Genomic DNA, 21,476 nt, shown 5'->3' with positions numbered 1-21,476 from the left:
CCATTCTCACCCCGTGTGTCTCCTGTAACCCCCCCCCCCGGGGCCCTCCCTTCTCACCCCGTGTGTCTCCTGTAACCCCCCCCCCGGGGCCCTTCCTTCTCACCCCGTGTGTCTCCTCTACCCCCCCCCCGGGGCCCTCCCTTCTCACCCCGTGTGTCTCCTCTACCCCCCGTTCACCCCCCAGGAGGCTCCATTCTGTAGAGACACATGGGGTTGGAATAAGAAGCCCCTAGCGTTAAGGGCACTACTGGGGCTCTGGGGAGCCCCCAGCATCCTCAGCCCCGGCCCTGGCGGGTCAGTGGGGGGAAGGCCCATGGGGGTGATGGGCCAGGGCACCGGGGTCTCTAGCAGCCCGGCTCGGGGCAGGACTACATCTCCCAGAATGCCGCGCGGGGGCGGGGCTGTTTCCGCCCAGCGTGCCCCGCGCCTGCGGCTGTTGCGGCCGGACTCGGCGCCGGAGCTGTTGCTTGCGGCCCTCGCCCGCTCTGTCCCCGCTGCGAGGAGCCGCGCGCTGCCTGCCTCCCGCCATGTCGGCCCAGGCCCAGATGCGGGCGCTGCTGGACCAGCTCATGGGCACGGCCCGGGACGGTGAGTAGGGGCGGGCGGGGCCTGCCGGAAGCGCCGCGGCCTGGCTGGGGGCCGGCACCGGCCGCGCTGGGCCCGGGCCCGGGCCCGGGCAGGCGCCAGCGAGGACTCTGAGCGGGGCCTGACCCCGGGGGCGCGGGGCCGCTCCAGCCGGGGAAGGGTCAGCGCCCGTCGTGGGGGACAGATCCGGGGCCCGACCGTCCCCTCGAGCTCTGCCTCCTGGGCTGAGCCCGCCCCCTTCTCCCCCGCCGGGGCCCTGGCTCCTGGGCCCGAGTCTGGTTCCCAGGACTGATCTTCGCTTCTTTGCTCGCTTCCGTCCCAGCGGGGGCCCTGGCGCCGGGGTCTGAGCCCCTCTCCCTTGCCCTGCTGTCTCCCGAGCTGGGGCAGAGCCCGCTTCTCTTGCTGCCCCCAGCTGTGGAGGCTCCGTATCCAGCACCTGAGCTTTGCTGATGCTCCCCCAGCCTGTCACTATCTGTGTAGAGCCCTCGGCAGCTGCTGGAAACGTCTGCATGAGTCAGACTTATCAGAGTCTGATTGTTTCAGTACCTATCCCGGGGGGAGGGGGGCTCACTGACTGCCCAGGCCCCGCTTCAAATAGGGGGTGTCTCACCAGGGCGTCTGCAGCTCACCTTTGAACAACTCGGTTCAGGACTCCAGTGCCTGTTTGACACTTGACTCTGTTTGTGTCAGCTTGAGTGCCCACATGTGGGATTTGGCCGACTCCTTATGTGGAGCCTTTTCTTGTATAGTAATTAATCAGAGTAGCCTAGGTCTAGCCTGTGCAGCCTTTTTCTCTTGGGACTCTTTGGAAACCTCAGCAGAGGATACGTGCTTAGTGTGCGGTTCTGTAACAGACAATCTAAGCCTCCCCTAAAACAGCCTTGAGTGCTTCTGCTATTGCATTGCAAGGTGAGCTGGAAGTCAAACTTTCCTGATTTAATATATATTTATTTGGAGAGACTTTCCAGCCATAAGCTCAGAGGAAAAGCTCTGTCCTTCAGTCAGTGCTTTACACACAGAAGCATGTTAGGTAGGTTTGTATGTAGAAACTGAAGCTCATACCAGTTGCCAAGGACAGGAATGTTGCATCCTATGCAAAACTATTTTCCTGTTATGGTTTGTATTTTCTTTTCTACTGAGCTACTGAATATTTAAACTCATTCTGGCACATTAGCAGGGCTGTCCTGGTTCTTTGCACTTTTTTTCGTAAGTGAATAAGTGCTTTTTCTTTCTTGTGTATTGAGTTGCTTTTGAATTGCTTCCCATATTTTTATTTCATACAAACTGAACAATTGTGGCCCCTCTATTTTATTTATAAAGGTTCAGTGTATCTTTGCCTGCCTACATCAATCTGCAAGGGAGTTGCAGAAAAGCCTCATGTTCATCGAGCCGTGAGTCACAACCAATTTTTAAAGCTGTTATAACAAAAAAAGTGTTTGCTTTTTTTCACAAGTAATTTTAAGAGTGTAGCTTAGAAAGAAAGAAAGAAAGAGAGAGAAAAAACATTTTCAATAGACACTACATTAATCCTGGATGCTTTGCAAATCCTAAACTATATTCATACTTTAGTATTACACATACCTGTGTCATATACACAGATTAGCTATAAAATTGTCACATACCATTGCCACTTTGCCTTTACTTTTATGTATCATTCCCCTGACTTCCTTACTGCAGGTATGGGCAAGAAAACTTTTCCTTTAAAACTTTTCAACAGTGGGCATAAAATTCTGCAGCTGAGGTCTTGAAGAATGCAGAAGGGTATAGTATGTGTTGGAGCTCGCAGTGTGTATTGACTAACTTTGTTTCTTTTTTTTTGCTTTTCTGATATTGTCTTGTTTAAGTGGCTCCCAAGTGTAAAATGTTTTCTGAGGGTGGGAAGGTGGGGTGGGAAGTACATGTTTTGTGTTCCAGGCCGAAACGTAAAAAACTTCATTCCTCACATGGCCTTGGAAAGCACACTGCATATTTGGCTGTCCAAACCAATAGAACTGAAGCATTATCTTATTGGATTAATAAATAGCAGTTGCCTGTAGAAATTGCCAGGCATAGCCCTGTTTTGTGATTCATGGCCCTCTGATAGCATGGGTTTCAGTATCTCCTGCCCCTATCCTTTGTATATTTAAAAGAGGAAAATAAAAAAAATTGTCATGGCTATCAGCCGGGTTGTCTTTTTTCCCTGGCTAGGCTGTCTCTTTGCATTGGTAACAGGCCATGGGCGCTCTCTGGCTTTCCAGCACCATATTTAATATGTGGTGTACTGGTCATCTAAATGCAACGTTCATATTTCAGTTGCCAATTATAAAAGTTCCAGAATACCTTATTCTCCTCTAAGCTTTTTCAAACAATCTTGGGGAACAGGAACATGAAGTATTTTTAATCTACATATTGAGGCGAAATGATCATACCAGCACCATCATGCTTTATCAGCATTCTAATGCTTTCTTATTTAAACCAACACATGAATTTCAGGAGATGAAACCAGGCAAAGGGTGAAGTTTACAGATGATCGTGTCTGCAAGAGCCATCTCCTGGACTGCTGCCCTCATGATATCCTGGCAGGAACAGTAAGTGTCTGTCTTGGTAGTTGTAAGATATGGTGAAATAAAAGGCAATGGAAGTTGTTCAGATCACATCCCTGTGCCATATATACATTTTAGGAGATGCCAATTAGGAAAGATCAGACAATCTCTGCAAATTCTGAATGTACCTAGTGCATGAATTTCAATATGACCATCTGTGGCACATGTTGCTGTTGAAAAAATCTGCCTGTAGAATTATGTGGAAGTGGTCAGAAGTGAGGGATTTTAGTAATCCCGTATCTGGTGCTAAAATAGAACAGTCTTGTCAGTTTGACATACTTGAAACTTTCTAATGTCGATATGGGACTTTATTAATCAAGAATTAAAAGAGGATAATATAATGTCAGTCAACATGGATTTATGAAAAATAGATAATTTCAAACAAACGTGTTATCCTTTTTAATGAGATTTGCAAGTTTGGTTGATAAAGGTATTAGTGTTCATGTAATATACTTCACTTCTGTGAGGCATTTGACTTGGTATCACATATTTTGATTAAAAATATAGAAAGATATAAAATTAACACGCCAAACTTTAAATGGGTTAAAATCTGGCTAACTGATAGGTCTCAAAATGTAATTGTAATTGGGGAATCATCGCTGAACAGGTGAATTTCTACTGGGATCCCACACGGATTGGTTCTTGAACCTGTGCTATTAAACACATTGTTTGCTTGCACCAAGCTTACCAAGAAATCCAGATTGCCCTATCTGGATTTCTTGGTAAGCTTGGTGCAAGCAAACAATGTGTTTTTCATATTGCTAAATATAAGTGTACCCATCTAGGAAGAAAGTATGTAGGCCATCTGGGGACTGTAGGATGAGGGATTCTGAGGAGCAGGATTTGAAAAAGATTTGAGTGTCATAGTGGATAATCAGCAGAACACCAGCTCCTAGGGTGCAGCCAAAAGGGCTAATGAGATGTGTGGATACTCCAGCTTTATGTATCTCAAGTAGTAATAGAGAGGCGATTTTTACTCCTGTGTTTGGCACTGGTGCGACCACTGCTGGAATATTGCATCCAGTTCTGGTGTCCACAAATCCAAGAAACATGTTGATAAACTAGAGAGGGTTCAGAAAAGAGCCATGAGACTGACTAAAAGATTAGAAATTATGCTTTATAGTGATAGGCTCAAAGGGCTCAATCTATTAAGTTTAACAAAGAGAAGGTTAAAAGGTGACAATCACAGTCTATAAGTATCTACAGAAGGAGTGAATATTTGATGATGATCTTTTCAGTCTAACAGAGAAAAGTCTAACATGATCTAGTGGCTGTGGAAGTTGAAGCTAGACAAATTCAAACTGGAAATAAGGCATAATTTTTAAGAGCAAGAGTAATTTACCATTGAAACGATTTACCAAGAGTCATGGTGGATTTTCTATCACTGATAATTTTTAAATCAAGACTGGATTTTTTTTTCTAAAAGATCTGCTGTAGGAATTATTATGGGACAGTTCTCTGGTCTCTGTTATAGAGGAGGTCAGACTAAATGATCACAATGGTCCCTTCTGACTTTGCAATGTTTGAATCTTAAATGGGACATTGCCACTGCCCCTTCCAGCCCACCCTCTGTCCTCAGCAGGTTGGATCAAGGCTCTTTTTTGGAACTCGGAGATGGTTTTAAACAACCTTGTTTCTCTTTGATCTGATTTAATAATTCAACTCCCCAGCTTTCCAGTCTCCAGTCCTACTGCATGTGGCCCTGTCCTGATGGATTCCCCAGGGAACAACTTTCTTTTGATGGGGAATATATTCAAGTATTAATGGCAATTTGTAGTTCACTGTAATTCAGTTCTTAGGACTGGTTTGGCTAAGTAGCATGTTAAAGTGTGTCAGAGCACATTTTGTTTAATCTGCAGATGAAGGAAGGAAACCAATTGCACCTCCCTGCTTTTCTAGTTTCTACCTCCCTTTCTGGGAAAAATCTGGCTCATCTTGAGTGTTCAGTTCAAATGCATTCTATAGGAGCAAAAAGAGGATGTAGGATTTTGATGGTGCTGACAAGATTTTATGTAATTAAAAGTATCCTAATTTAGGGTGGCTGAGTAAAGATGAAAAAAATTACTTATGGAAAATGGATACCACCAGACAGATTGCTGAGTTACGGTAAACTGGGATATTCTTTCAAAAGAAAATGAAGCATGTCTTCTGTCATCGACACATGAGAACTAGACTGCTGCATGCTGAGATGAATTCAAATTCTTGAATTTTTCTGTAGCCTTCAATGTTCCCTGTAATTTTTGACAGGCCTTGTGAGCAAAAAATTTCTTCTGTGCAAATTTTTGAAGCAGAGTTCAAATTTGTGCGCCATGGGGCAAATGTGCCCAAGTGAGTAAAATGCTGATACGTTTAAAAAGTTTTAATTTGCAGTTTTGGATGATGATTGTTTTACACCATGTTATTTTATAAATAAAAAGGAGTACTTGTGGAATAAATTTGTTAGTCTCTAAGGTGCCACAAGTACTCCTGTACATCTTGTAGATACAGACTAACATGGTTGCTACTCTAAACTTTATTTTATAAATGTCATTTTTAAATACTTAGAAAAAGGAAATTTAACCATTCTTCATGAAGCAGAAGTTAGTTTTAAGCATTACGCTTTATGATCTTTTTTATAGACAATCGCAAGCATATATCAAGCACATATAGCTTCTGCCCTTTGGTGTCCACTTTCAACTTTCATTCTATATACATGTCTGAAAAGATTTTGATAAACATAATAAGGACAATTTAATAAGTATGCCTTTATGTAAGTTTATATGGGTTTTCAGATGGAGACAAAAGTAAAAAAAAAAGAAAGACAAGAGTTTGTGTTTTAAATTTAAAATTTTTCCTAAAAAATATCAATAAATGATTATCAGCCAAGAATAAGATATGTAATTACAAATGAATTTTAATTTCCTTATTGGTCGAAATGTCAAAATCTGCTAAACTAACCTTACTGTTTTTCCCTGCGATCTTTTTCATTTGCCCATTCAATATAAACACTGTCCAGATCTATCAGTCCTCCATCCAGCTGGTAACTCTTAATACACATCAGCATGTCCAAATGATCTACTTGTAAATGATTCCGTAGTTTATTTTTTAGAGTGTTCATTAAGCTAAAGCCATGCTCACAGTCTGCACTTGATGCTAGGAATGTTCCTCCAATATCCATCAACTTTGCAAGATCCTGCAACTGTTTGTTCTGGTGAGCAAATGTCACCATATCTGGGAAACTTAAAACCAATTGGCTTTTGATTCTTTTGGCTACTGCAAACTTGAAGTTATTGGACTGACTGACTATAACACTCTCTTTAGCAAGAAAGTCTTTGTATTTTGAACATAGGGATTTAACTTGATGAATTCCAAAATTGAAGTCACGCTTCACTATTGCTGCACAATCAAAAGCAGACCACTCGTGGACTTCATCCTCTGGAAACCTGTCTGCCAGATGTGCACACAAGATGTTTATGAAAGTTATTGTGGAACTGGTATCAATTTCATTATTTTCTTGAGAGCTCATATCTAAGAGAGCCTTAACTTTGTCACTCCATAAGACTGAAGCTCCAAGATACTGTCTTCTGATCTTGTTCAGTTTACCTCGGGCAAGGTGAAATGCTTCAAGAGGTGTAAGGCCCCGTTTCTGGAGCAGCCTGGATAATGAAGCCAACTCCGACAAAACATCATTCAAAACTTCTAATGTTGTTTGGTATTCCATGGCTTTCAGCTTTTTGTGGCAGTATTTAGAAACTGGATCAGTATCTTTGTCTTGCTCAAAATATTCCAGAAGAGGATTATAGTTGCAAATAATAGCTCTCAGTGCAAAGTACCTAGATAACCAGCGCACTTCACTGAGTGGCCTGAAAGCCACTGACTCGCATTCAGAAGCATCCGCTATTTCCTGAAATTTGTATTTTCTCATGGATGACCGATAGAACACTGTGTAGACAGTCCTCATTAAGGTTTCGATGTCTCTTATCAGCTTGATCTATTTCCATGCATCAGAAATCCCCTAAGTGTGGAATATCATGTTTCAGGTGAGCCACCATTGAGTTTGCCCAACATCACAGAGGCACCATCAGATGTGAACATCACCATTTTCATCAGATCAAGTTGGTGTTTTTTATAAAACTCTTTGATTGCAGACACTATTGAAACAGCATCACATTCTTGCAATCATAATAGTCCACCAAACGAAGTTTTATAGTCTGCAGAATGTATGGAAATATTTTTAAAGTAGAGTATCAAGTATCTGTTAATGGATAGATCAGTGCTTTCATCAACAGCTAGAGTATGAAACATTGCCGATGCTATTTCATGCATGAGGTCATTTTGGACAATGCAGTTGATATTTTCAAGAAATTCAAAAGCATAATTTTTATTCTCCAGCTCGCTGGTATGCGCACATACTTTTCCATATGGTCATTAGTATCCTGAACAGGAAACATTGCGCTGTTCATTTTAATAGCCAACAACACACTGTCAATAAGTACCTTGATTTCTTCTGGGTTTGAGCTCTTGCGTTCAAGGTTAATTTGCCTTCTCTGCTTTTCACCTGGACTTTCAAGAATCATGCTCAGCAACCCACTCCCTAAGGACGGGTTTTTGTTTCTGTCTTATTACACCATCTATATGATACTTACTTGACAGATGATGCTTTAAGAAATCCAACTTCCATACATCGTTCCACATTCTTCCTGTTTAAATTCACTTGAAGCTCTGGCATCTTGACAGTGTACACAAATGACTCTGTTGTCCTCATCATATGTGAATATTTCACGAAGTTTAACAAACATTACACTGTGACTTTCGTATAACCGTCTCTATAGTCTCATCCAGCCATCCAGATTTAAATGAAGTTGCTGTTTTTTTATGCTTTAGACCTCTAGACAGTGACATTTTGGGATTGATTTTTTTACCAGATTGGTTTATTTAAAATCAATACTTTTATTATATGGCGACTATTTCAATGCGCTTAACAGCATGACTTGACAAAAGGGCAAACGGGAGATCATTCAGATCAGATACCGGAAGTTTGTTCATAGATCCAATCATTTCCATGCATCTGTGGCAAAAAAAGCGGGAAAATGGTAAAACATCACAAGTAAATGTATGACATCCAATGCCTTTGAAAGATTTCAGCCACAAAAACGGCACTAACATTTTGTTCATTTCTGGGAAATCTTTGCAGTTCCTTAGCAACTACGGCCAGGCATTTTGACTTATTTGCACATACTTGAGTTTGTACACTGCCAAATGAACAGACTACAAGGAGATGTGTGGGTCCCAACGTGATCAATGTTCCATGTTCAAAATGGTGGCGGGGAGGGGTATGATTCATTGCCCTCCTTCCCCCTCCCCCGCCAACTAGTAGAATCTGGCTGTGTTGATAGATGGCAGGCGAACAATGTCAAAAGTCGCCCATAAATGATATTATGGCCTGGCTCCAATGTAGCATTTCATTTTTTGTGTGCGCGGGGTTTCATTGTGCGCAGGGTTTAGGTGCACGCGCACAGCTTAGAGGGACTTGCTTTCTGATGGTAAATATTAAAGTATTATAAAATCAGTCATTTTATATTGCTGTAATCAAGCTACACTGCTTAAATGCAGTTATTATTTATAGTCTTGTCTTTTATAGTATGGGCTGGAGCTGGCATGCTTGCTGCTAACAGAGGAAAGGTTCAGTATTTAATCTTTAGATTATACCACTCATAGACCACAATTTTATAGTAGTATCAGTAGGAGCAGCTGTAACAAGGCTGTTTTGGTACTTATGACAGATAGGGCAACTTTTGCAGTGTCATGGGTATACCTTATTTGAATTAAGTATAAGTATCTTAAGAGTTGTAATATAAATGCAAATGTTTGTATATTATTGTATGTAATGTTTCAGGCAGGGAGATGTGACTAATGTAGACTCTGGGAAGAGCTATGAGCTTCAAAGGACTAGTTGAAACAATGTGCCAGACAAGAATGAACTTTTAAAGTTTTCTAGGGGAAGATCTATGCAAAGGTATATGCAAAGGTACCCCCCTCTGGTTAGGCAAAAACTGGACCTTGAGGAGGGGACCTTTGTCCACTGATCACCTGTTCCATGAGAACAAGGTCAGTGGCCCAAATTGTAACAAGGAGTAACTTCCAGAATTCTGGATATTCTTGTTTTGAATGGGTGTTAGGGTGTTATGAATTTGTAACCACAGAGAAACATCTGTTGTGTTTGAAGGACTGACTCCTACCTACTCCTGGGGAAATTTTGCACCAAAATATTGAAAAGTCTGCACATGCTATTTTAAAATTTGGCATATTTTATTTGTCAAAATAACACCATATAATCACACAATTTTCAATTATTTTGTTAATTTATTTCAACATACTTGTCAGCAAATATGTCTGTAATAATACAGATTCAGGAAATGTTTTTTGAAAAATAGATTCCTTACTAGGCATATTGGCACATCTGTGTGGCTCCACAGCAAGCAAGAGGGACAGAGTCTTGCATGCATGCATGCTCAGCCCTGCTCCCCCGACTCCCCCTTCCCTCCCCCCCCGATCCAGGTGTGGGTCAAGCAGGCTCAGCCTGGCAGAATCCAAGTATGGAGGGGCTTTAGTGTTGGGGGGATACAGGTGTGGGGCAATTGGGCTGCGGTTGGCTTGGTGTGGGGTTCTGGGTGCAGGGAGATCCAGGTGAAGGTCATTGGGCCTCAGCAGATGAGGTCTGGAAGTGGTGGTTTTTTGGTCGTCTGTTTTTGTTTTTAACTTGGGGTATATGTTTAGTTTGAGCCTCTATTATGGTGTTTATAAATAGTTTCCATGCAGCTTGCGGGCATGTCACTCTTGTGAATGTTCCTTTTAATTTCATTTGAATAGCTTCCTCATCTTTGTGTATTCCCCTTTTTGAAGTTAAATGCTACTGTAGTGGGTTTCTTTTTTCTCTGCACAAGTATTTTAAATTTAATTACATTATGGTCTCTATTGCCAAGCAATTCAGCTATCTTCACCTCTTGGATTAGATCCTGTGCGCTATTTAAGACTATATCAAGAATTGCCTGTCCCCTTTGGGTCCAGGACTAGCTCTCCAAGAAGCAGTCCTTTCTGGTGTTTAGAAATTTTATCTCTGCATCCTGTCCTGAGGTGAAATGTTATCAGTCGATATGGAGAGAGTTGAATCACCCATTACTATTTTATGATTTTATGGCTTCTCTAATCTCCCTGAGGATTTCACAATCCCCATCACCATCCTGGCCACATGGTTGGTAGTATATTCCTACAGTTATACTCCTGTTGTTCAAGCATGGAATTTCTGTCCATATAGATTCTGTGGTATGGTTTGGTTCATTTAAGATTTTTATTATATTTGACTCTTCGTTTTCTTTCACATGTAGTGCCACTCCCCCAACAGCATGACATACTATCTCATTCCTATATGTTTTATACCCTGGTATTACCATGCCCTGTTGATTATTATTGTTCTACCACATTTCTGTGATGCCTATTATTCTTCATCTAATACCAGGCACTCAAGTTTACCCATCTTAGTATTTGAACTTCTGGCATTTGTAAACAAGCATTTATTAAATTTGCCAATGTTTAATTGTCTGCCTTCATCTGATGTAATTGAATGGGCCTCTTTTTAATTTAACTTTCTTTTCAGTTCCTACCTGTACTTTATCAGTTTCTATCCTCTCCTCTTTACTAGGATATAGAGTATCCCCATTTATAAATCTTCCCCTAAGGGATGTTTCAGAGTAGCAGCTGTCTTAGTCTGTATCCGCAAAAAGAAAAGGAGGACTTGTGGTACCTTAGAGACTAACAAATTTATTTAAGTTTTCGTGAGCTACAGCTCACTTCGTTGGATGCATTCAGTGGAAAATACAGTAAGGAGATTTATATACACAGAGAATATGAAACAATGGGTGTTACCATACACACTATAACGAGAGCGATCAGGTAAGGTGAGCTGTTACCCGCAAGGGGGGGAGGGTCGGCTTTTGTAGTGATAATCAAGGTGGGCCATTTCCAGCAGTTGACAAGAATGTCTGAGGAACAGCGGGGGGGAGGGGGAATAAACATGGGGAAATAGCTTTACTTTGTGTAATGACCCATCCACTCCCAGTCTTTATTCAAGCCTAAGTTGCTCAAGTAAGTTTGTTAGTCTCTAAGGTGCCACAAGTCCTCCTTTTCTTTTTCCCCTAAGAGATGTCTCTGTATGAACCTTGTGCTGTTCTGCAACTGTTGGCTTTTCCCCAGCTCTTAGTTTAAAAACTCTTCTATGTCCTTTTTAATTTTACATGTCCGCAATTTGGTTCTATTTTGGTTTAGGTGGAGCCCTTACTTCCTGTATAGGTGTCTCCTTTCCCAAAAGGTTCCCCAGTTCCTAATAAACCTGAATCCCTCTTCCAAACATCACCATCTCATCCGTGCTTTGAGATCCTGCAGTTCTGTCTGACTTCCTCCAGTTCCTTTGTTGTCACCCTCCAGAACTCTCAACCTGAGAAAGTGAAAGCATTTTAAAGAATGCTACCCTGAAGGTCCTGGACTTTCTTGTTAAGAGAGCTGGTGAGGGAAATGTCAAACATGGTCTGTGTCCCCAAAATTTGACAGTTCGATGGTAGTTACAGCAACTTTAAGCATGTGAGAAAAGACTGTCTCTCTTATCACTGCCTCCAATCCTGCCATCATTTCTATTTCAACTTTCTCTTTCCATCCTAATAAGCCATCAACTTTTTAGAAACCAGGTGTGTATAAAAAAAATTTGGTAGAATTTGAAAGTGTTGCTTTAGAAACCTCTTGCTTAAATGATCGCAAATTTGGATCATCCCCCCATGAAGCACAGCAAATTTCAAGGTAAACATGCAGATTTTAGAGCATTTAAAAAATCGTCCTTTAAAAGAGAAGTTTTCTCTGCTATAATTGTATGAAATTAATCATCAGCAAGTGCTTTGCTGTGTCCAGAACCCCCCGTAGTATAATCTTGGCTCAGTTCTTCTCAATGTGATGGTCTCAGCAGAATGAGAACACCCCATGGAGTTGAATACATCCTGAAAAAATAGAACTTTGAGATGTGTGATCTGCCCCATTCATGTCAGTGAGTGTTCTCGTCACCTCCTCCCTAGTGCATAAGAGCCGGTGATATACATCAAGCATGCCTGTTCTCAACTCCTCGCCCCAGTTTCAGCATGTAGTGTATTCTTGTGTATGTTCCTAACATGCTAATTCTTAGCTCCCCACCCAGAAGGGCAGGACTGCCCCGGGTGCTGGCTCACAAGGGGGGGGAACCGAAGGGGGTCTCAGACATCCCCAAGAGAGGCAAGGGCCCCCAGATCATGGCACGAATGGGGTGCACAGAGAGGGGCTCAGACACCCCCATAGGGGAGAATGTGGGCATGACCAATGCCCCTGCCCCTCCCAATTCCCCTGCCACCCACTTCTGTCTCTTCTCTCCTTTCACATGTCTAATCTATCATCTTTTCAAACATAATTTGAGCACCTTCTGAATTTTCTGCTATATTCATATTCCTTCTCCCCCTGCAAGTCCTTTGACAGGAGCGTATTGTAGCAATACACCTACTTTTTTTTTTTGTTTTTTCAGATTTTTTGCCCAGAGTTGGATTTGAATTTACAGTGCCTCAGTATTGCTCAGATTTTATGGCTGTAATATGTCCTCTTGAGCTGTGCAGGTCCTATGAGTTGTGACTGGCTAGCAAACCTCTTAAAGCACACTGTCTGCACATTTGTGTTGGTGGGTCCCACGCGCTACCTGGGGGGTTAAAAGTCCAGCTAATCAGACCATGTGACCACACTTGGAACCCTGTTTTGATCCCTAGATTTGCTCAAAGAAAGTTGGTAGAATCTGTCAATTTAAGAAAAGCTAGTGTTTTTTATTTCAGGAGGGATATACCTTGGGAACTCTTTGCTGAAAGAATCTCAAATTTGGATCATTAAACCCACCTGGCAACCCCATGAGGCACACCAAATGTCAAGGCAACTTGAGTAACCATACCGATTTTAGAGCACTTACAAGAGTTAACCTTTAAACAGAAAGGTGTTCTCACCTTAACTGTAGCAGAGCTGGCTCTCTGCTGTAACAACTGTGGCTTACGCCAGTTTGATTTATCTGGCCACTATGGATATTTCAAGGAAGCGTGGAAAGTCATTATCCTGGAAACAGGGTGTCCACTCACCAGGCTTGTGAATGCCAGTGCCAGGATGGAATTTCATACTTCCCATTGGACTGGTTTGTTAACAATCCACTGGTGGGAGAAGCCACCTCTCAGCAATATGATCAGACTTGTTGGTTCAGCTTCAGCTTCCATTCTCTTTTTTTTCTGTCTCATGACTGCTGAGCCTGGTTCCAAACCTGTGTGGCATAGGGAGCCAGCACAGAGGTTCCCAATGAAGAAAACTTTGTTTAAAGCTTTTGCGGTCTGTTCCACCTCGTGGGTTGGGACAAGCTACAGTCGTTTTGTTGTCACCCTCCAGAATTCGCAACCAAACAGGTGGAGAAACATGGAGAAGGGAGATGGACTATTGCACTCTTGGAGGCTGATGCTTAGCTGGAATTTCTGAGGGACTACTTGTCCTGAAGTGAATGCAGATAGCTCTGGCCTGGTGGTCATCTAGATTGCTAGTGAATCTGCCAACAGATTGCCATGGTACAGACAATGGCAGCACTTCTGGAGAAGTGTCAGCTGGTAATCTTTCCTAAATTGGGCAGCTCTGTTAACTGATCATATAGTTCTGAAAGCGATAGAGGTGGAGCATCAACCAGAGAATTGTATTGGTACAAATTACCATTGTGCCTGCTGGCAAGAGAGAGTGGCGAGCTGATGAAACCTGTGGCGTGGCAGAGATCTCATCCATGAGGACCTGAATTTGTTGAATTTTTCTTTGGGCAACTCACAACATCCAAGTTATTTCTGAAAGATGCTCTTAGGGGTTAAGAGTTCTTGTGATGGAGTTATTGAATCTGCAGGAGAGCTCCTTAGGAACATGTGATGCCCCAGGATCTGCATGGCTAGGCAAGTGTGGTGACTTTGCAACCAGTAGCTTTTTAAGATAGGGAGGGGGTAAACCTCAGTGCGTTGTTAGCCGTTTTGGTAGCCATGCTGAGACATCAGTTGCATAGACCACCTGTGAAACTGATGATAGTCCAGAGGACATTGCCTGTAGTTGATAGCGGTCATCTCTTACAGCATAGAAATGTTTAATAGCAGGGTAGTATTAGCACATGAAGATAAGCCTGCTTGAGGCCTATGGAACATGAAAAATTCTGGGGGATTGTTTCTTGATCAGAAGGGCCAGTGTTCTACCAGGAAATCAACTTGGTGCGCTGAGGGGCCCTGTGGAAACCTCCAGACATCTAGATTACCACCAAAAATGTGGAAGAGAAATCAAGGCTTCTCTGCTGATTGAAAGCAGGGTGATTGCCCCAAGGGAGAAAAGTTCAGAGATGCATTGCTTTTCATGAGATCTGGAGAGAGAAGGGAACAGTGTGGAATGAATTGGGGGACTTCTTGAAAGTGAGGACTTGAGCCTGTGAGCTTACCTCTCAAATCAGAGAAGTGTTATCTGTGCTTGCAAAAAAATGTTGAACCTTGTTTTCAGGAAAAGATGGTTCTAGGTTATGACTGGACCTCCTTGTCTTGTGGAAAATCCTTCTCTGGCTGGTGTTGGACAGGAATTCTGATAGAATGGCCCCACAGAATGAAAGGGGTGAAAAAACGCTCGCTGGTGTGATATTGCTGAAAGCTGTAATTACCGCAAACTGACCTGAAGCCACTCTAGATTCCTTTGGAGATATTAGGCTCGGCACGATTGTAACATCTTAGTAGTCCTTCAGAGCTTTTTATAGAGACTTAATCCAAATATTACCCAGTTAAAAGGATCTTGGAACAAGGCTGCTCCTGGAAGTGGTGGCTGTATTTAAAGGCCACAGCCTGTCTCCATTTGGCAGCTCAAGCTAAGAGTAAATGGCTTGATAAGTCAATTAGAGCAGTTGTTTCATTGTTAATAAACTAAAATTATGTTGATGTCACAAGTCATCATTTTAAAACTGATATTTCATCTCTGGGTAGCCTGTTTTTTGTGTTCATGTGCTTGCTTCATTCTGAAAATTTCAGTTCTCTACCTCTGTACCTGTTCTGCTAGCATGCATGTGACTCACACTGCTCTCTTGTTTACAGAATAATAGCAATTGGCTCTGTTCTCCATCACCATGGGGCTGTGGCTGCAGGATTGTTCCCTATAGATCAGACATTTGTAGGCAGTTCTCTAGGTATTTTCCTCAGTTACTGGCTAGCTAATTTAGAGATATTTAGTTTTAATCTTAGTCCTGCTCAACCCCCTAATCATCACACATACACACACCCACCCCCTCTGCAGCATGACTCTGCCAGCTCTGATGGAATTTGTTCTCCACTCATACATGGGCCTTTGGCTCTGGAGCTCTCCAGATGATATACTTTTTTTCCATTTTAAAAAAAACAAATCAAGTGCTTGGCAGTAGACACCGATAAACGCAGGGATGAAACTAGAGGGGTCAGTTGTAAATATTTTAACTAAACCTTAAAGCCCCTTAATTTTTTTTTTTGGTTGATAACTGAGGAAAGAGATTTAAAAATTGGGAGAAGATGGCAGAAGTGATTGAAGCTTTTTTTTGGCAAGGAGGCAGTCCTACTTAATCTCTTGTTAGCAAGGTGGATTAGTTTTAAATCAAAGCAATTTTATATCACATTTTAATTGTTTTTGTGATTCTACTTTTTAGGTGTTTTCCTAAAGAAAGGTTGATTCTCATTGGTTGGTAACCATTAACATGTTGATTGCAACTAAATGTAGCCTTTACACTATTTGATTTTTTTTTTTTTTTTTTTTTTTTTTTTGCTAACCAGGAGGGTACACTATATCTATACACCTTCATTTAAGCAGTTATATAACTCATCTTATATTTATTCTTAGTCTTTATTTTTTTACATTATTTGTTATGTTAGAAAATGGGGAATGATGCATTTCTTATTTCCTAAACTAATTTTTAACTGTTAATTTGTATCAAGCTCTACTTGGATTGAAATTCAAATGCAATTAAAAACATACACGAAGAGCATTTCATGTTTTTATTGCATAAAACTACCTTTAAATATGTTGGGTACATAAGAAGAAAAAATTTATCAAAACATGTTTGGCATTTAAAACTAAGGAAGTATTACCTGTAATTAGTTGAATTGACCTTATTGTTCCTGGTCACCATGTCCTTCAAGATTTTAGAACTAGTAGATCTCACCCTCTCATACCTAGTTTTATTCATAGATTGGAAGAGCTTTCCTGTTTTTTCAACTCCTAGTTGGTTTCTTAACTTCGAATAACCTAGTCATTGGCCTGAAGTAGTTGAATAAACTGAAGAAAAGAAAATATTCTCTCTCCACTTGCAGAAAAGGGTACTGTTGTCAAAAACTGGTTTAGCATTTCAACAAACTCTGGTTCCCGGTGCTTAGCTGGTGATTTCCACCAGTTCAATAGTTTGACTTTCTTCAAAGCTGGTCAGCAAACATGTACTCAATATTATTTTTGTTTAATTTACATGATATTAATAATTTAGGTCTTAACATAAATTATAAATAAGTTGCATCTGAAGAATTGGTTTTTTTATCCACAAAAGCTTATGCCCAAATAAATCCGTTAGTCTTTAAGGTGCAACCGGACTCCTTGTTGTTTTTGTAAGTCTTAACATAATTTATCAGTTTCAAATGTAATTGTAAATAGGTGTGTTTTTTTAATTAAATAAACTTGTAATTTAAATTACAAGTTTTTTTTTTTTATTTATCAACCCTGCTTGCTAGTCAGGTCATTCGTATGGGCTTGTGCAAAAGAGGCCACTGCGTTGGTCCAGTGGGACTTCAAATCCATAGCTGCATTAGGCTAACCCTGTGCAAGGGAGCTGTCAATGGAACTCTTAATACTACTCCACAAGTTAGCTGCTAGCAGGCACATGGACATACTGGTCACTGGCCCCATCCTTTCATCTTCAGGTGTAGTTACTCTTAACCAGGAAGCGGCACCTGAGTGCTATGGGGTTGTATTGGGTTTCCTTGGACACTTTCTCAGTTACCCCAATGTTAATGCATTTTTCCTGTTGCCCTTTTAATATTAGGAGTCAGATAACTAGTTCATTCTACCTGCCTCTGACTGTTGAGCAATATGTTTTGCTTGCATATAGTCAAAATAGTGCTACTTCAGAAGTACCTGGAAGAATAATCCAACCAGACATGTCTCTTGTGGCCACTTCTCATATTGGTAAATCAAGAAAGAAAATCAGTTTCTAAATTGCCTTTGTGGATGTGATACGTGAAATGAGCATTTACACAGCTATCAGCAGTTAAATATCAGTGCTTGTTGCAGCAGTAGAAAGTTTTCATTGACCTTCTCTTTACTTTCCCATAGCGTATGGACCTGGGAGAATGTACAAAGATCCATGACTTGGCACTGAGAGCAGATTATGAGATTGCAAGTAAAGAGAGGGACCTATTTTTTGAGCTGGATGTAAGTATTGTGATTTTTAGTTATTTGTGTATAAACAGCTCAGTGTAACTTCTGATATCAGACTGAGCAGCAGAGTCCAGCTGATGTTTCTGCTAATCTTTGTTTACTGTACTATTTGCTAATTTGTAGTCCTTTTCCTCATGTCAACCTGACACTGAATTGAAAAGTTAAAATTTAATTATGGCATTTGCAAAACCTAGGAACAAAAATGGGCTACATTCCTTTCCTGCTCAGAACTGCCACTGCTCTCAGCAAGGCTAGAAATATCATGCTCTGATGGGCTGTGAACAGGGGTGAATTCTAACATTAGAAACCTGCTCTGTGTAATCGTACCTTTTCCAGCCTGTGCTTCCGCATTGATTTGGCGCATTGGAACTGCTCAAGGGTAAAAGCAATGCTAGCTCTCCCAACCTGGCTGCTCCGGCGTGTCTGTGTGCACCCGTTGTCCATGTAGTGGTGTTTCAGTGCACCACCTCAGCCACCTAGGTGTGAATCCCCTGCTAAATCTGAGAATGTAGTTACAGCCAGAACAGAAACTCTTCAGAGCAGTCTTCATTCTCTTTGCCCACATCTATATTCAAAATAAGGCGTAATGACCCTGCTGTAGTTACTTACTTGGGAAAGGTGGGGAGGGGGCAGGGATCAGTGAAATTCCCTTCCCTAAGCAGACAAGCAGCTGTTGACTCTTTCTTTGCCTCATCTCGGTTTCACCAGAGTCGGTCATTTGATTCTGTTGTTCCCTGCCCTACTTTCATTTCTATTGAAATAACAGAACCCATTGCTCTTTCTACTGACTGTTTTCTATCTCCTGCTCCTTTATTAGCTCAGTATTTTTCTAGCTAAACCTGTACATTTGTCTTCTCAACTCTCTCATTAATTACTGGCACCCTGCCATTCCCCTTCCCCCCCCACCCCCTTATGAGATCACTGATATCCTGGTCTCCTAGTTACCTTTGCTTTTGCATCTTCCCTAACACTAAGGCTATGGCTACACTACAGAGCTTACAGCTGTGCATGCAGCTGCACCAATGCAGCACTCCAAGTGCAGACTCTCTAAGCTGACGGGAGAGAGCTCTCCCATTCACGTAATTACTCCTGCCTCCGCGAGTGGTGGTGGCTACGTCGGCAGAAGACTGTTCCACTGACATAGCACTGTCCACACTGACGCTTAGGTCAGCATAACTTACGTCACTCGGGGGGGTGGAGGAAGTGGCGGCTTATTCCACAGTAAGTGGTAGTGTGTGCGTAGCCTAAAGAAATACCGTATCCTGGCCCCATAGAAGAGTAAATGACACTGAGTAAAAAAAAAATATTCAGGGTTGGATTAGGGCTGAGCACAGCCTCCTTTGTGGGGCAGGAGCTCAAATCCCAACTGTATCACTGCTTCAGAAGACTAAGAGATGAAGGGAAAAAGACAGGCTGATCTCCACCATCCATTTAGAAGTGTGTGTTCCCCAGAGTGGGTGCTGCTAGCATGAGGAATATAGGAATTGCTGTGCTGGATCAGGTCAGTGGGCCCATCCAATCCCAGTTTGAAAATGTTGCCCTACATCCACTCAGGTAAGAAAGGAAAGCTGTGTGGTGGGTTGTGATCTGTAAAGGAATCCTCCTGGCTGGCTCTCCGTAGTGAGAGAGCCAGAGCCCAGCAAATGCTGCTTGTATGGCAAAAAGCACCCATCATTACAGTTGTTGGTTTGAACACACACAGGCTATGGATCACCTGGAGTCCTTTATCGCAGAGTGTGACCGGAGAACTGAGCTGGCTAAGAAACGCCTGGCTGAAACTCAGGAGGAGATCAGTGCTGAAGTGTCTGCAAAGGTATCGCTCTTCAGTTCAACGCTTGTTCTGAGGACCTGTGTGCATTGTTATGACTAGGGCTATCTATGTTAAAATGCGATTTCTAAAATAAGAGACCTAAGTTACTTCTAAGCTGCGCAGCTGTGTAGCCGGCTATCGAGGGCCACGCAGGCATGGAGCGGCACCTCTCCCTGGTCCCAGCCCTGGAGCTGCCCTGGCAGGGGAGAGGCGCCTCTCCCCTGGCCCTGGGCTGCTGTAGCGAGAGAGGGCTGGGGGGAGTCCTCTCTCCCTACCACAGCCCCGGGGCAGCCTGCACCCCAAGCCCCTCATCCCCAGCCCCATGCCAGAGCCTTTCTGCCTCCCAACCCTCTGCCCCAGCCCTGAGCCCCCTCCCACACTCTGAACCCCTCAGCCACACCCCCACCACACACCACCTCCATATTGGTGCACATAACAAAATTCTTTCTGCACATGGACTTAAAAAATTAGAGAGAACATTGCAGGAGACTACAAACTAGTCATATTGCCAAAATGTGGCTTCAGCCCTTCTGTGGTGGTGGGGTTTTTTCTTACCTGCATGAACAAGAAAACCATGTTGGGATCGAGATGAAGACAAACCATTTTGCTTTAACCTGTTTCTAACCTTTTTCCTTCCACTCACAGAAAACTGTTATGTTGTGTTTGGGCCACTGTCCTGTCTTGCAGCCATTTAATGAGTTGCTAGTGCAGAGTGGTCAGGGCTGCCTGCCTCTTGTCTGGCTGACTTGGTTTCTAGCCTTGGCAACTTTGTCCAACTTAGTTTTTCTGCTTGAAGCATTTTTCTCTTCTCTTGTGCTGTTCAGTGGCGATCTCTTTAGTATTCCCAATCCTCATAGTTGGGGATGCCCTAGGTCCTGAAGCTCTGAGTTTGCACAGTGCTGTCTCCTGCTCCTTTGGGATGTTGCTGTGAAGTCTTGGCTGACTGAGGAGGTGTCTCCTGGTTGAATGTTGCATTGCTCAAAGAGTAAATATACCCATAGCTTGCACTAGTGGCAATTTAAACAGTGATTTCCTATCCACCAAATCCATGTTGGAATATCCCTGTTTTCTCATTCAACATATGGCTCCTAGTGACACTTCCTGTGACCATTCGCTTCCCCATGCCACTTATGAGACAGGAGACCCGTATGTGCATGCACACCCCCACCCCCACCCAGCCCTCTCTCCCACCCCTCTGGCATGGAATTTGTATAATGTGTATTTTGCTGCTTGGTTTCTCCTGTGGCCCAGCAGGGGCTTTCTCTCATCTTAAGAGAGGGTGTGTGTGTGTGTGTGTGTGTGTGTGTGTGTGTGTGTGTGTGTAAATGGTTTACTCCTTCCAAAATTGAAAATACCCACGTTGCTAATGATTACAGGGCAAAGAAAGCTACCCAGGGATGCACAGGGAGAGACCCGCCCCAGAATGGAACAGGTCTCATTCAAAAAACTAAATTCAACAGGAGAAACTGTAATAAAGACACAGCAAGTACAGATGAGGTTAAAAATAACAAGCCATGACCATGCTGTTGGTGGGGGCTTGTGGAGACCGTTTGCAGCAGTGGCTGTGAGCAGCTGTGTCCCTGTTGCCCTCCCTGTGGGGAGAAGAGCAAGAGTTTAAAGAAGAGAAGTGGGTGTGGAGGAGAACCCTTCAGACTTGCTTGTACAATCCCAAAGGAGGGGTAGCAAAACAGCCGTATGTGTGGGGATCAGTTGTGGAACTGTGTAATTTGTTCCCCATTTAATTTGTCATACATTTATCATACCCTCTGGCTGTCTTGCTGTCCATATCTGCTTCCATCATTCCACATCTCTGAGCAGCTTCCAAGAGCTACTCTTGTTAAACCAGCCTGCCAGATAAATGTTAGTTTCTTGCCCCAAATACCAAATTTCCCCATGAAATAGGCCCTGACCTGAGGCCCCTGGTAAGGGAATCCTGTACTGGGGCAGGTTTATATCCTGTCTAGTGACCCTGCAGGGCT

General features: G+C 42.7%; 1 protein-coding gene across 7 annotated transcripts in view; it reads left to right on the top strand.

The window, feature by feature from the left end:
• The first annotated feature begins 185 nt into the window (after positions 1-185).
• Positions 186-21,476, top strand: part of LUC7L (LUC7 like) — a 36,135-nt gene continuing 14,844 nt past the window's right edge. For 2 of the 7 annotated variants that reach the window (XM_038419078.2, XM_038419079.2), the window contains exons 1-5: positions 186-588; positions 1,906-1,976; positions 3,058-3,152; positions 17,583-17,681; positions 19,390-19,500. In XM_038419078.2, the coding sequence (XP_038275006.2) occupies positions 314-588; positions 1,906-1,976; positions 3,058-3,152; positions 17,583-17,681; positions 19,390-19,500 (651 nt within the window). In that variant the 5' untranslated portion in view covers positions 186-313. The other 5 variants (XM_038419086.2, XM_038419087.2, XM_038419082.2 and 2 more) reach the window with 5 other exon arrangements.

This window comes from Dermochelys coriacea, chromosome 10 (genome assembly GCF_009764565.3).
Source record: "Dermochelys coriacea isolate rDerCor1 chromosome 10, rDerCor1.pri.v4, whole genome shotgun sequence".
NCBI classification, from domain to species: domain Eukaryota; kingdom Metazoa; phylum Chordata; order Testudines; family Dermochelyidae; genus Dermochelys; species Dermochelys coriacea.
This window is presented reverse-complemented; position numbering and strand designations above follow the sequence as displayed.